The 12,797-nt window shown below is 34.6% G+C and overlaps 1 protein-coding gene across 1 annotated transcript; it reads left to right on the top strand.

Moving 5' to 3' along the window:
• Positions 1-6,421: 6,421 nt before the first annotated feature.
• On the top strand, positions 6,422-8,406 carry LOC133875531 (major pollen allergen Ole e 10). The gene is made up of 5 exons (XM_062313698.1): positions 6,422-6,573; positions 6,663-6,769; positions 7,598-7,626; positions 7,748-7,988; positions 8,174-8,406. The coding sequence occupies exons 1-5, from the start codon at positions 6,539-6,541 to the stop codon at positions 8,197-8,199; spliced, it is 438 nt and encodes a 145-aa protein (XP_062169682.1). The 5' UTR covers positions 6,422-6,538; the 3' UTR covers positions 8,200-8,406.
• The last annotated feature ends 4,391 nt before the right edge of the window (positions 8,407-12,797 follow it).

The raw sequence follows: 12,797 nt of genomic DNA, 5'->3' as shown, positions 1-12,797 counted from the left end.
AATAATAATTAAAAAGCAAAAAAATATTAAAAACTAGAAAAACACCCCTTTGACCAATCTAAGGTGGACAAACCACCCCAATGTTCTTTTTGGGGTGATCTGACCACCCCCAAAAGGCAAAAAAAAAAAAAAAATGAGTTTGGGTTTTGGGGGTGGCCGGACCATCCCCAAGGGTTAGGGTTTGGGTTTGGTTTAGACCACCCCCTACAGCAGATATGGAGGTGGTCAAGCCACCCTTAAGGCCTTTGGGGGAAGTTTTTTTTTTTTTTTTTTTTTTTTTTTTTTTTTTTGCTTTTTAATTATTATTATTTTTTATATAAATTTTAAGTTTTAATAATTTTTTTATTATTAAATTTTTAAAGCAAATTTTTTTAAGTGGAAAACGGTACCGTTTTCCACTACAGCATGCATGCGGTAATTTTCACTACCGCAAGCAAGTCAGATCCCATCATTATCATTCCATTTATAGCATTGAGGGCTTGGCCACATGGACTTGTCTTTTAGTGTGATGCTGAGAACTTGTCTTGAAACTTTAATCTCTTATTCACTTTTCACTCACATCCATGCTCATGTTTCATGCTACAAAATCATCTTACATTTACTTTTATGATCATGCTTTCAACACATATCTCTTTCATAAATCTTAAACATTTCATCGGGCCATTTTTTTATCATAAATCACATAAATCATGTCTTAATTTCATCATACTTCAAACATCAAATCATAGCTCAATTCATACTTTCATACTTATAACATAAAACACATCAACATCATCATCATATCTCAATATATTTGAAAGTATTAAAAAGCATCCATATTATCATAAAATATCGTTGGCTCGAAATAAAATAAGAATGTCATTGAATGTTTCTATAAAATACATAAAACATAGTATATTTCTCAATGAGTAGAATACTCACTTTAACTGCTTGGTCTTAGGCTTAATTGTGGATTTTCTAACCAATGCCTTGCAATGGATCTTTGTATCAACACATTGCATGAGATATTAGTGTTTCTAATTCTAAACTCTCAAATAGCTCTTGAATCGTTCAAGGGCAATACCCGTGGAAAACCATAGAATTTCTAGGATTCCATTTGACAGTCCATTAACATATAACACTAAGCCATTAGATAATCTTAGGATTAGGTACTTAAAACTACAATTTAAACACTAAACCAAAAGTTAGGATTTTGGGACCTTTACCTTAAATCTTCACCAAAAGAGACCCAACTCTAGGAGATCGCTTAGGAAGCTCTAAAATACACAAAACCTAAAGAAAAATGGAAGATTAAGCTCAATCTCTCAAGATTTAACCCAAAACTATAGAGATTATGAATTTCGAATTTTACCTCAAATCAAATGGTAAAAACATAGATCCCGCTTCAGGAATCACGTTTCCACAGTCGGATTTGAGATTGGAGGCTTAAATATTCAAGAATCAAGGGTTTTAGTCGAAAACCCTAAGAGAGAGGAGAGTATTTTCGTGAGAGAGGGAGAGAGAATTGAAGAAAAAAAAAAAGCTTGAAAATCACCATTCAGCGTTTTTCACAGAGGCCTGTCTGAACACATAAGTGCCCTATCCAGACACGCGCCTTTGAAATCGCAGAAATGAAGTTTTTGCAAGGTGTGTCTAGACACAATGTTGGCCCTGTCCAAACACAACATGCAGAAAGTCTATATCAACTTTCTGCCAAGCCTGTCCGGACACCGGTTTTGGCCCGTCCGAACACGAACCACAGAAAACCTATTCTAAGTGTTGTCCAAGTGTTTTCTCCCTATTTTCTCTTAACCTCTTACTTATTTGGTCTAATTCTTGTTCTTAATGTCTAATTAACTTCTTGGACATTACAGATTTAAACCCCAGGTGATCTACACCACTAACAAAGTTGTAGTTATAACCCCATCCGTACATGGTGCGCTGGCGTATAATAGTAGCCCATAGTCATTATCCCATTATACGGTGTACCATGTCATACGATGCAATTCTTCACAATCTTTTAGATGCATGCATTTACAACCTCATATTTTTCATCTTTCATTAATCATCAATCTTTTTCACAAAGTAAAGTTCACATCAATCAAAAATGTATTTCATGTAAGTTGCAAGCATGAACATTTGGTACGTAAAATAATCATGTCATGAAGAATAGATATAACAAGTATCCGTATGAGTTTTACTCATTTCGCTTGCGAAATTCCATTGGGCAATCAACCAAACAGTCACCAACCTCCAAATCTATGAAAGGGTCGATAATCAATCCCTAATCTAGACAAAAACATCCTTAAATCTAAACTACGGGCAAAATGGTCATTTTGTTTGACCATCGAGCGTTCGTATATCGCGTAGATCATTCTGCTTCGATCGTTTGGTGAACTTATTGAACGTTCGTTAGTCTGGTAGAACCTCCATTTTGAGTAAAGGTCCTAAATTTTTTAATTTAACACATCATATGATTCTTTAAGACACTTAACACAGGCCTAAACTATAATAACACCTCTATGCACAATAAGGCACACCCATGATCGTTAAGGAGCTAATCCATCATTAATCTTATCTCAAACCTTATAATATCATACCCAAAACCTAGATCTACAAGCTAGGGTCATCTAAACCACAAAACAAAACTTAACAGAAGCTAAACATGCTAATAATACCAAACAAAACGAGTTAAAGTCTAGGGTATTACTCTCTGAAGAAGATAAGACCAAATGCAAGCTCCTTTTCTCTCCAAACCTTCACTCTCTCATAGTCTAGGGTTTCTCCAGGCAATAGGGTGAAAAATTGACGCCAAGGGGTGTAAGATCCCTATTCATAAGCTCCCATATATGTCCAAAAGAATGAGGCGTCTTTAAAAAAAGAACGTTAGACACACATCAAAGGTTCATATCCTACTTCGATCGTTGTGCATTGAACATTCGAATCCCATTTCGAATGTTCTAAATCGATTGTTCGAATCCAACTTTGATCATTCGCCCAAGTAGAAGATTCAAGTAAAAGTACAAAATTCTACCTCTTAATGCTTGGAATCCATCTCAACACTCTCTTATTACAATTAGTACATACTTAATCCTGATTAAATGTCGGGGTATTACATTTACTCCAAGCCCATGCACCCACACCTGTGTATTGGCCTTGGGTTTTATTGTCAAGCTCAGACTCTTGCATATGCATCTCTATGCATTAATTCTCTTTAGCTCATGTTTTAACAAATTAAAACAAGCAATCTAATAAATAAAAGCGTAAACTTGGTTAATTTATATTAGCTTGGTGAACAACTCAAAGGAAAAAACAAAAGTAGCTTTAAATAGGCTCGTGACCCTTATTATCTCATAATTGTCACAATTACCAAGTTACTAGTTAAGTACATTTTACTCCATTAAAGAAATGTAATTGAACTATAGTATTTATTTTTTACTAACACAAATGATTCCTTAGACAATTTTTAATATTGACTTTTGATTCCTCAGAAAATATTCCGTAGAGAGTTAAGTCACATTAATTTTGTACCTCTTTATCCTTGAAAACCAAATTTAATCGCATAATTATTTCCGGATATGTGAAACTCATTTCAATATGTATAAATATTTTAGTAACTCTTTACCAAAATGCCATGATTAGAGACTGATAATAATTACTATATTAAATCTATCTTAAGGAGAAATTTCTTATCATTTTTTGTGGAAAATGGGTAACAACATTCCGGCAACAAAGGAGAAATTATTTCACGAAGGTATTGTTCATGACTCTTCTTGTCCTTTTTGTCTAAATCAAGTAGAAACAATGTTCCATGCACTGTGGAGCTGTCCGGCTGCTGTTGCGGTATGGCAAGACTGCTGTAGACGTCTACAGAAGACGACTCTAGGGGAGGGGGACGGGTTGTACATCATCAAACTTCTCAAGGAAAGGCTGGACCAGGAAGAGTTTATTGAAGCTGTGATGGTGCTGCGTCAGGTGTGGCTTAGGAGGAATGAATTTGTGTTCAAAGGGAATTTCATCCCCTCTGGACAGATTATCTCAAAGGCTCAGGACATGATTAAGGGTTTTTCAGAAGCTTCTCAAGGAGATGTTCTAATGCCAGTGGCAGTGGTCAGTAATCCACCAAAATGGAGGCTTCCAGTTGATGGCTGGCTAAAGGCAAATTGGGACGCTGCTCTCAACAAGACGTCAAGGAACATGAGTGTAGGGGTGGTGGTGCGGAATGATCAAGGGCAGGTTGTTGTAGCTTTAGCCAAAGTCTTTCCTTATATAGAAGATCCCATCATTGCTGAGGCTGTGGCGGCATGGCAGGCAGTCAACCTGTGTGCTGGTAGAGGACTTCACCATGTAGTGCTGGAGGGAGATTCTAAGAATGTAGTCACTGCCCTCATTCAGACCCAGCCAAATTGGAGCTCCCACAGACAGATTGTTGAAGATACCAAAGTGTTGCTCCAAAGTTTGCACCCAGTGGTGATCCAACATGTTAGTAGAGCTGTGAATACAGCAGCCCATACATTAGCAAAGGTTGCAATTTCTCAATTGTTAGATGAATTGTGGGCAGAGGAATGCCCTTCTTACATCCAGTCTATTGTACTTGTAGAGCAAGTTTCATCTTTCTGATTAAATGAGAATCATTTTCTATTCAAAAATAAATAAAATAAAATAAAGGACTTCAATCCCTTATCAACAAAGGCACAATGCTACATGTGATTATTCAACGCACCGGTAATTTTGACCGCATTAAAGGTTTCTTTCCTAAATGTAGTCAAAAGCTTTTTTATTTTTATTTTTCGACATATGATTAAGATTATTATGTAGAGCAAAGTGATCTACACTTGAAATTTGAGTTCACAATCTTTTCAGAATTTAGAATCATATCGTAAGACCCTTTTTTTAAAAAAATTTATAGTATTTATAAGGAATGACAACTCTCGTAGACCGTTTCGTGCATTGCACCCCTATGCTTTCACACCAACACTTCAACTCGAAGTCTATACTTCTCTCCATCAAGATAAATCATCATAGTTAATGTGTTACAGTTTGAGCAAATAGAAAGTCTAGTTTGACTGTGAACAATATATTATGAAATTGTAAGGTTTATGATTTAAGATCTTCTTGTGTGATAACATAATTACTCACACTATAAACCATATTCAATACAATCCATGAATCATTTACATGCAGATGGTAAATAACAATAAAGATTAGCATTTAAACAAATTATATGTTATATGCTCAATTAAATAAATAAGTAAATAATAACTTTATTTAATATAAACTAAAATATCTAACAATAAACTTGGATTTTAGGGCACTATCTCCAACGAGGGAGTGGTTCGGCCACCCTCAAAGCCAAAATGGGAGTGGCTGACCACCCTGTTAAGCCCAACTATATATATTCATTTTTTTTTCTTTAAAATAGTATTAAAAACTCATCTAGGAAATCTGTTGTAGTTTTAAACGCGTTAAAGTAAATCTTCGTTAAAAAAATAAAAAAAAACTTTGACAGAAGGTGCAAGTTAGTATTTATGTTTACAATAGGTATCACCTATAATATTTTTCGAAACTAAGATAACCATTTGATTTTTAGGTCCTTAGCTCACGTATAATTTGGCATTTAACTTTTTTTTTTCCTTTTTTTTTTTCTTTAATGTCGTCATCAAACAAATCAAAGTCTCACATCTGGTCTGTAACATTCAATGCTTCAACTTGTTAAATACAAAAATGTGATGCCATGGCCATTCCACAACCCAATTTTTTATTTAATTACATATTGACGTTGGGCCCAACGTCACCCAATGGACCCACCATCAATCTGGCTTCACCCTTGGGTTGCCAGCCATTTATGTTCGCCGACACTTTCAAGCAAGAGCTGGCCCCACCCTCTCTCTCTCACACTCAGACACTCTCATAGATACTTTTTGGCTGAAAAATAAATAAATAAATAAATAAGCAAAATTCACTTATAATTTTTTTTTTTAATTAAGTACTCAAACGTTAAAAATGTTAATTTAGAGTAATTATTTTTAATTTTATTTCAATTTTAACACTTTATTAGAATTTTTCTTTAAATCCTGTTAAAATTCTCAAAATATCTCTCATTTTTATAAGAATTAATAGACAAAAAAAAAATGCAAGAATTTAAGTGTAAGTAACAGTTTAATTGAATTTTTTAAAAAATAATTATGCTTGAATCTTAATTTTTTTTTTTTCTTAAAAAAAATGTGAGTATTCTGTAAATTTTAATAGGATTTAACGAAAAATTCTAATGAAAAGTTGAAATTGAAAAAAATTAAAAGATGAATACCTTAAATTTAAATATTTATTACAAAAATAAAAATAAAATTATAAATTATAAATGAAATTTTTCAAAAAAATAAACTCCTCTGTAGTGGCACGGGAAGAACAATTAATTAAGGACAATGATGGGGGGAGAAAGAAGACGGAAAGTTAAATAATAAAGGGGGAGCCACATCATGTGCCCGTTCTCTCTCTCAGCTCCTTTCGTCGGTACTTTCCTCAAAGAGGAGATTCCGTCCCGTAACGGCTCAACTCAAGCATGGGATATGATTATCCATTAATTATAGCCGTTAGGTTTGCCTTTTCGCTCCCTTTTATATATATAAACCCATTGCCTTTTCCCCATCTGTCAACTCACTACCTTTACTCTCTTTTCATCGCAGGGCAGTAGCTAGCAGAATCCTAGTACAGCATACGATGATGATGGTGATGATGATGCCTAAACTGACGACTCTCTCTCTCTCGCTTCTGCTCTTGTCCTTCATTTCAGGTACGTATATTACACTCGATCTTCTCCTATGTTTTCGCCTCGATCGCCGTCTAATTACTACACCTTCTTCCTTCAACTTCATCTACAGTGTGTTTTTGTCCATGTTTTTCTGTTTTGGTGGGGAGAGAGAGGGATTCGATGGTTTCCAAGGAGATTAGGAATTCTGTTGATGAATTTAAAATAAGAGAAAGTCTGAGATTTAACACAATTCTTGTTCATTTTTGCATCCTACTTTGAGATTTAAAAATAAGAAAAAAATTGTTTAGTGTTGCAAATCAAGAGAAGATCAAATGGAGATCGAGGAGGATCAAACAAACTAAATTATTTTTATTTCATTTTCTTGAAAATAATGAGTACTTGAATATTTATATGCTACAATAAATTTTTTAGTCAATTCACCCGTTTCAATCATCATATAACTCCCCACATACCTAAAAAGACACAACCTTCTGTAAACCTACAAGAATACCAAAAGGCACAAGCCATTAATCTTTGAAATTATTGAAGATAAATTTCTCAAATCTAAACCATTTTACCTATAATAAAATAAACTAGAAATAAATTTTTTAAATCGAGTTTGGTAACCAACATTTGAATCTGAATTGGGTACAAACCATTTACAGTTGAAATTAATGGCAATAAACTAGAAATAAATTTCTTAAAATTAGGTCCCTAGTTTTCAAAAGTCATTTTGTCCTCAACTTCCTTAATTAATTCAACAAGAAAATCAGGATTTTTTTTTTTTTTTTTTTTTGCTTTAAATTATAATGTTATAAATGGTGGGTCCTAAGTACAGTATTATGACAAATTCCTTCTCATTATTTGCAGGGAGTACTTTGACTTTGGGAAATGAACAGGTAAAATCAAGCTCCTCATGACATTGAAACATATATAATAAGTAGGAATTAAGAAAAAATAAGTTAATAATTAGCTGTTGCTCTAATCTGATATTTTGAAATTTATATTGGAAAATTGCAGAAAACTTGGTGTGTGGCCAAGCCATCGTCTGACCAGGCAACTCTTTTAGGAAACATAAATTATGCATGCTCTCAGTCTCAGGTGGACTGCCGGATTTTACAAAGAGGTTGCCCTTGCTTCTCTCCTGACAACCTAATAAACCATGCCTCCATAGCCATGAACCTCTACTATCAGTCAAAGGGAAGGAACCACTGGAATTGTGATTTCAGGGGTTCTGCTCTCATTGTCGTCACTGATCCAAGTAAGGCGTTGAAATTAATTAATCTTCAAATGGACAGTAATTACTAATTATTAAACATCTTTGAATTCCCATGAAGAATACTTAAACATTTTCTTGAATCTCTCTGCCTTTCCAGCATATCATGAGAATATTATTATGTGATGTGTGTGTCCGTGCTGAGAGATCATCCTTTTTCTGAATTGCAGGTTATGCCAACTGCATTTATGCATAATGGTCTAAGGAATAAGAAAGTTGATGGGTTACCCTGGAAAGCCAAGCTTATGACTAGTTTTGATTGTTTCCTGAAATTAGCTTGTAATTATCTACGAGTAGCCACGTAGATATTAAATATATATATTGCAGCAGAGAATCAGCAAAACTGTTTAACATTTTAATTTAGGCCTGTTTCCACTGAAAATGTTTTTCCTTTTTTTTTAAAGGTTTTTCTATTGTCGAATGTTTGGCGCGGCATAAAATATTGATCAATTTATGTATATCATTTTTTGTTGCTTTCTCACACCTTTGAATAGGCAATTGTGAGAGGACTCCATATGAGAACTATTGACCTGCACAAGCTGGTCTCGGACTGCCCGAACACCTGTCCAAACAGGTAGGCTCTCTCACAATTGCTTGTTCAAATTCCAAATAATATGGACAAACAATTGCACTGGATCTTAATCTCACATTTGAAAGCCTTCTATTCTCGCACATTTTTATTCCTCTTTACCATCTCTTTCTTCCTTCTACAACATAAAATTTTAAAAAATATTTGTTGATTTTCAATACTCACAATTCTAATTATTATGCAATCTGAATGAGCTAGGGAACTGCATGTGAACATTCCCCCACAAGATTTTCCTTAGGCCTCAATATAACAAGTGGTAGTTGTGCTATTTTATATATTATTGAGAAATCATACTAAAGCTTCGATATGGGACAAGCTCCACAAAGGAATGCAACATAAGCATTAAAATTAAAAGGTCATAAGCGCCCCTCCCCCCCCCCCCCCCCCCCCATAATTAAAATTTGTACTTGATAATTCGCCAAAAACAACTTGAAGTACATTAAAAATTAGCCTAAAACACAAATAATAAAGTATTTTTTGCAACCCACAAATGGACCGAGCTATGTAGTCATGAACCACTTTCATCTCCTCATCATGTATATTGCAATTTTTTTTCATGACTGCTACTCCTTACTTCATCATTATTGCTCCCTATATTATCGGAGTTACATTTATCCCACTTAAACCCCCTTATCATTCATATCATGTATTCTAATAAAATTATGAAGGAGCACAATAGCAACTACAAGGAGTATTTGGTCTTTAATACCATAAGATGGCATTAGCTTTAAAATTCGGCACTTACTCTTCCACATACCAAAAGTTCTCTTGATCACACTTCTAAGTGATGAGTGAACATAGTTAAACCTCTTTTCTATCCTGTTTACTCAACTAGCTCATTGAAAATATGGAAAGTGGTATTTCTCCCTTTATAAGGTTGCAAATATCCTTTCATTAAGGGGTATCCAATGTCAAACAAATAATATTTTTTAGACATGACAATAATAACCATTTTGTAGGATATACATAAAAATTATGCATTCATAATCAGCAAGATAAAAAATACTATACTTGGTGGTAGTTTTGAAAAGTTAGCATATGGTCTACGGATAGTGTTAATACAATTGATTGCAAAATACTGAACCCCAATATAATGTACTTGTAGGCAAAGACAAAGAAAGACACGGGTGACTCACTAGGGGAAGCCGATGGTAGACACTCTGATGTCTAAGTCAATAGGGTGATTTTGTGTAGGGAATAGGATAGGAAAAAGTGACGGGCGAATGTAAATTGTACCTTAGACTCAAAGTTTTATCGTCTTTTATAGAGCTACCTCCAATCAAACAAGCAAGTCAAATTCAGCAAGTATTGGAGGGAAATGAATGGTCCACTAAGGAAGGCGATGAGTCATCACTACAAGAATCTGTCTCTTTAGCGGCCATATTATTAGCGGCGAGCTCAAAGTGGCCGCTAATAGTTCATTATTAGCGGCTACATTTAAAAGTGGCCGCTACTAATATACTATTAGCGGCGACATACATTTGTGTCGCCGTTAATATTAGCCGCTAATAATAAACTATTAGCGGCGAGCTCAAAGCAGCCGCTAATAAACAAAAACATTAATATTAGTGTCAACTTTTGCGCCGACGCTAATATCTCACCGCTGATAACTTGGCGGAAATTTTTTACCATGTGCGGGCTATTGTGGGAAGATATTAGCGGAAACCCAACGTTGCCGCTAATAAGGTTTCATTAGTGGCCACTTCTAGGTGGCCGCTAATAATATACTATTAGCAACGACATTTTGTGTCGCCGCTAATAGTTAATGAAAAAAAAATTAAAAATAAAAGTACTATTAGTTTTTGTGGGAAGCTATTTGGGCCGTTGCTAATAAGGTCTCATTACCGGCCACCTCTAAAATTGGCCGCTAATAATGTACTATTATTAAAAAATAGTTATTGAAAAATAGTTATTCTTGTCACCGCTAATAGTTATTGAAAAAAAAATTTAGGGAAAAATAAAATTTAGCCCTCCAAACTACTACTCTTTCTCCGAATGGCCACCCAAACTACCAAGGCTTGTACTCTGACCCCCCAAACTACCAAAACCTTTGAAAAATGCCCATTTTGGTGAAATATTCCTATAATACCCATGTCACGTGTCATTTTTCAATTCAAAAAAATTAAAAAAAAAAAGAGTAAAAAATAAAATAAAATAAAATTTTATTTCTTATTTTTATTTTTATTTTTAAAAAAAGATGGGTGTTTGGGGTGGCGTTATTTTCCAAATTCCAACAGCAACCCAATCTTCCCGACACCCCTCCGACGACTCGATGAGTTCCGATTCGCAATAATCAGCTCGATGATCTCGGCCGAGCTCAAGCTCACCCCGCTCTAAAAAAATATCTTCCACCTGAGAGAAAAGCTTGTGATCCTTGAGCCTCAGGTAGCTACTGGCCAACGTTTTGAATGCCAAAAAATCACAGAGAGGAAAATGGATATGAACATCAACGAACAAGCTCATGACCGTTGATTTCTCCGTCAGAAACCAATCGAGGTCTTCCACAATGATGATAGACTTGCTTGTCATTTGTAACAAAATAAAATTCATATTTAAATCATTCATAACCTTCGAAAGATCAATATTATAGACATCGAAGGATAGGAAATCAGCAATGTCTGCGTTCAGAGAGGCGAAGATAAGTTTGCCGAGTTGTAGGCGTGCATGTGCCCAATGACGATGCTGGAAAGAAGTACTACGTCATCATGTCGATCGCAATATTTTAAAAAAAATATATATATATTTTTTGTTTTTTTTTTTAATTTTTAATTTTTTTTTAAAAAAAAAAATCAATTTTTTTTCTAATTTCTTTTAATTTTTTTTTAATTTTTTGAATTCTTTTTTTAATTGAACAATGACACATGACAAGGACATTATGGGAATATTTTGCCAGAATGGGCATTTTTCAAAGGTTTTGGTAGTTTGGGATACCAGAGTGCAAGCCTTGGTACTTTGGAGAGCCATCCGGAGAAAGGGTGGTAGTTTGAGGAGGTAAATTGTATTTTTCCCAAAAAATTAATAATAAAGTAGTATTAGCTTTTGTGTGAAGCTATTAGCGGCAACCCAAAGGTCGCTGCTAATAATGTCTCATTAGCAACCACCTCCAAAAGTGGTCGCAAATAAGATACTATTAGCGACAACATTTCATGTTGCTGTTAATAGTTAACGAAAAAAATAAATAAATAAATAAAATAAAAGTATTATTGGTTTTTGAGAGAAGCTATTAGCGGCGGCCCAAAGTTGCCGCTAATAAGGTCTCATTAGCTAATAATATACTATTAGCGGCGAGATGTTTTGTTGCCGCTAATAGGCAATGAAAAAAATAATAATAAAAGTGCTATTGGATCGAACATTTGATCGATCCTAATGCATTAGTCTAATCGTGATAGAGTTCGATTGATCAAATTTGACATAGTGCAGGTTCGATCGAACATCAAATCGATACTAGTGCATTAGTTTGATCAATCATGATAAAGTTTGATCGATCAAATTCGACATAGTGAAGGTTCGATCGAAATTCTAATCGATCATAGTATACTAGTTTGATCGATAATGATACGGTAATATGATCGATTGAAGATCCGATAGAACCTATTGCATTAGTCTGATTAATCATGATAGAGTTTGATTGATCAAATTCGACATAGTGAAGGTTCGATTAAACGTCTGATCGATCCTAGTGTACTTGTCCAATCGATCATATTATCCTATCATGATCGATAGAAGATCCGATCGACCCTAGTGCATTACTTTGATGGATCGATAATCAGATTGATCCTAGTGCATTCGTTCGATCAATCATGATAGCTAGAGTTCGATCTATCAAATTCGACATATTGAAGGTTCGATCGGACGTCTAACGATCGTAGTGTACTAGTCTGATCTATCATAATATGATAATATGATTGATAGAAGATCTGATAGAACTTATATAGAGTTCGATCAATCAAATTTGACATAGTGAAGGTTCGATTAAACGTCTGATTGATCCTAGTGTACTAGTCCGATCGATCATGATAGGATAATATGATCGATAGAAAGATCTGATTGATCCTAGTGCATTACTTCAATGGATCGAACATCAGATCGATCCTAGTGCATTAGTCCGATTAATCATGATAGAGTTTGATTGATCAAATTCGACATAGTGAAGGTTTGATCGAACACTTAATCGATCATAGTGCACTACTCTGATCGATCATGAT

The sequence above is a fragment of the Alnus glutinosa genome, chromosome 8 (assembly GCF_958979055.1).
Source record: "Alnus glutinosa chromosome 8, dhAlnGlut1.1, whole genome shotgun sequence".
NCBI classification, from domain to species: Eukaryota; Viridiplantae; Streptophyta; class Magnoliopsida; order Fagales; family Betulaceae; genus Alnus; species Alnus glutinosa.
The sequence above is the reverse complement of the archived record's forward strand: the minus strand, read 5'-3'. Positions and strand labels throughout refer to the sequence as shown.

What these genes read in the sequence shown, in the direction of transcription:
- LOC133875531 (XM_062313698.1), top strand. Translation starts at nt 6,539, where the DNA reads ATGGGATATGATTATCCATTAATTATAGCCGTTAG. An exon ending in CCATTAATTATAGCCGTTAG is followed by an intron (nt 6,574 to 6,662) that starts GTTTGCCTTTTC and finishes TTTTCATCGCAG; the next exon opens with GGCAGTAGCTAGCAGAATCC. An exon ending in CATTGTCGTCACTGATCCAA is followed by an intron (nt 7,989 to 8,173) that starts GTAAGGCGTTGA and finishes TCTGAATTGCAG; the next exon opens with GTTATGCCAACTGCATTTAT.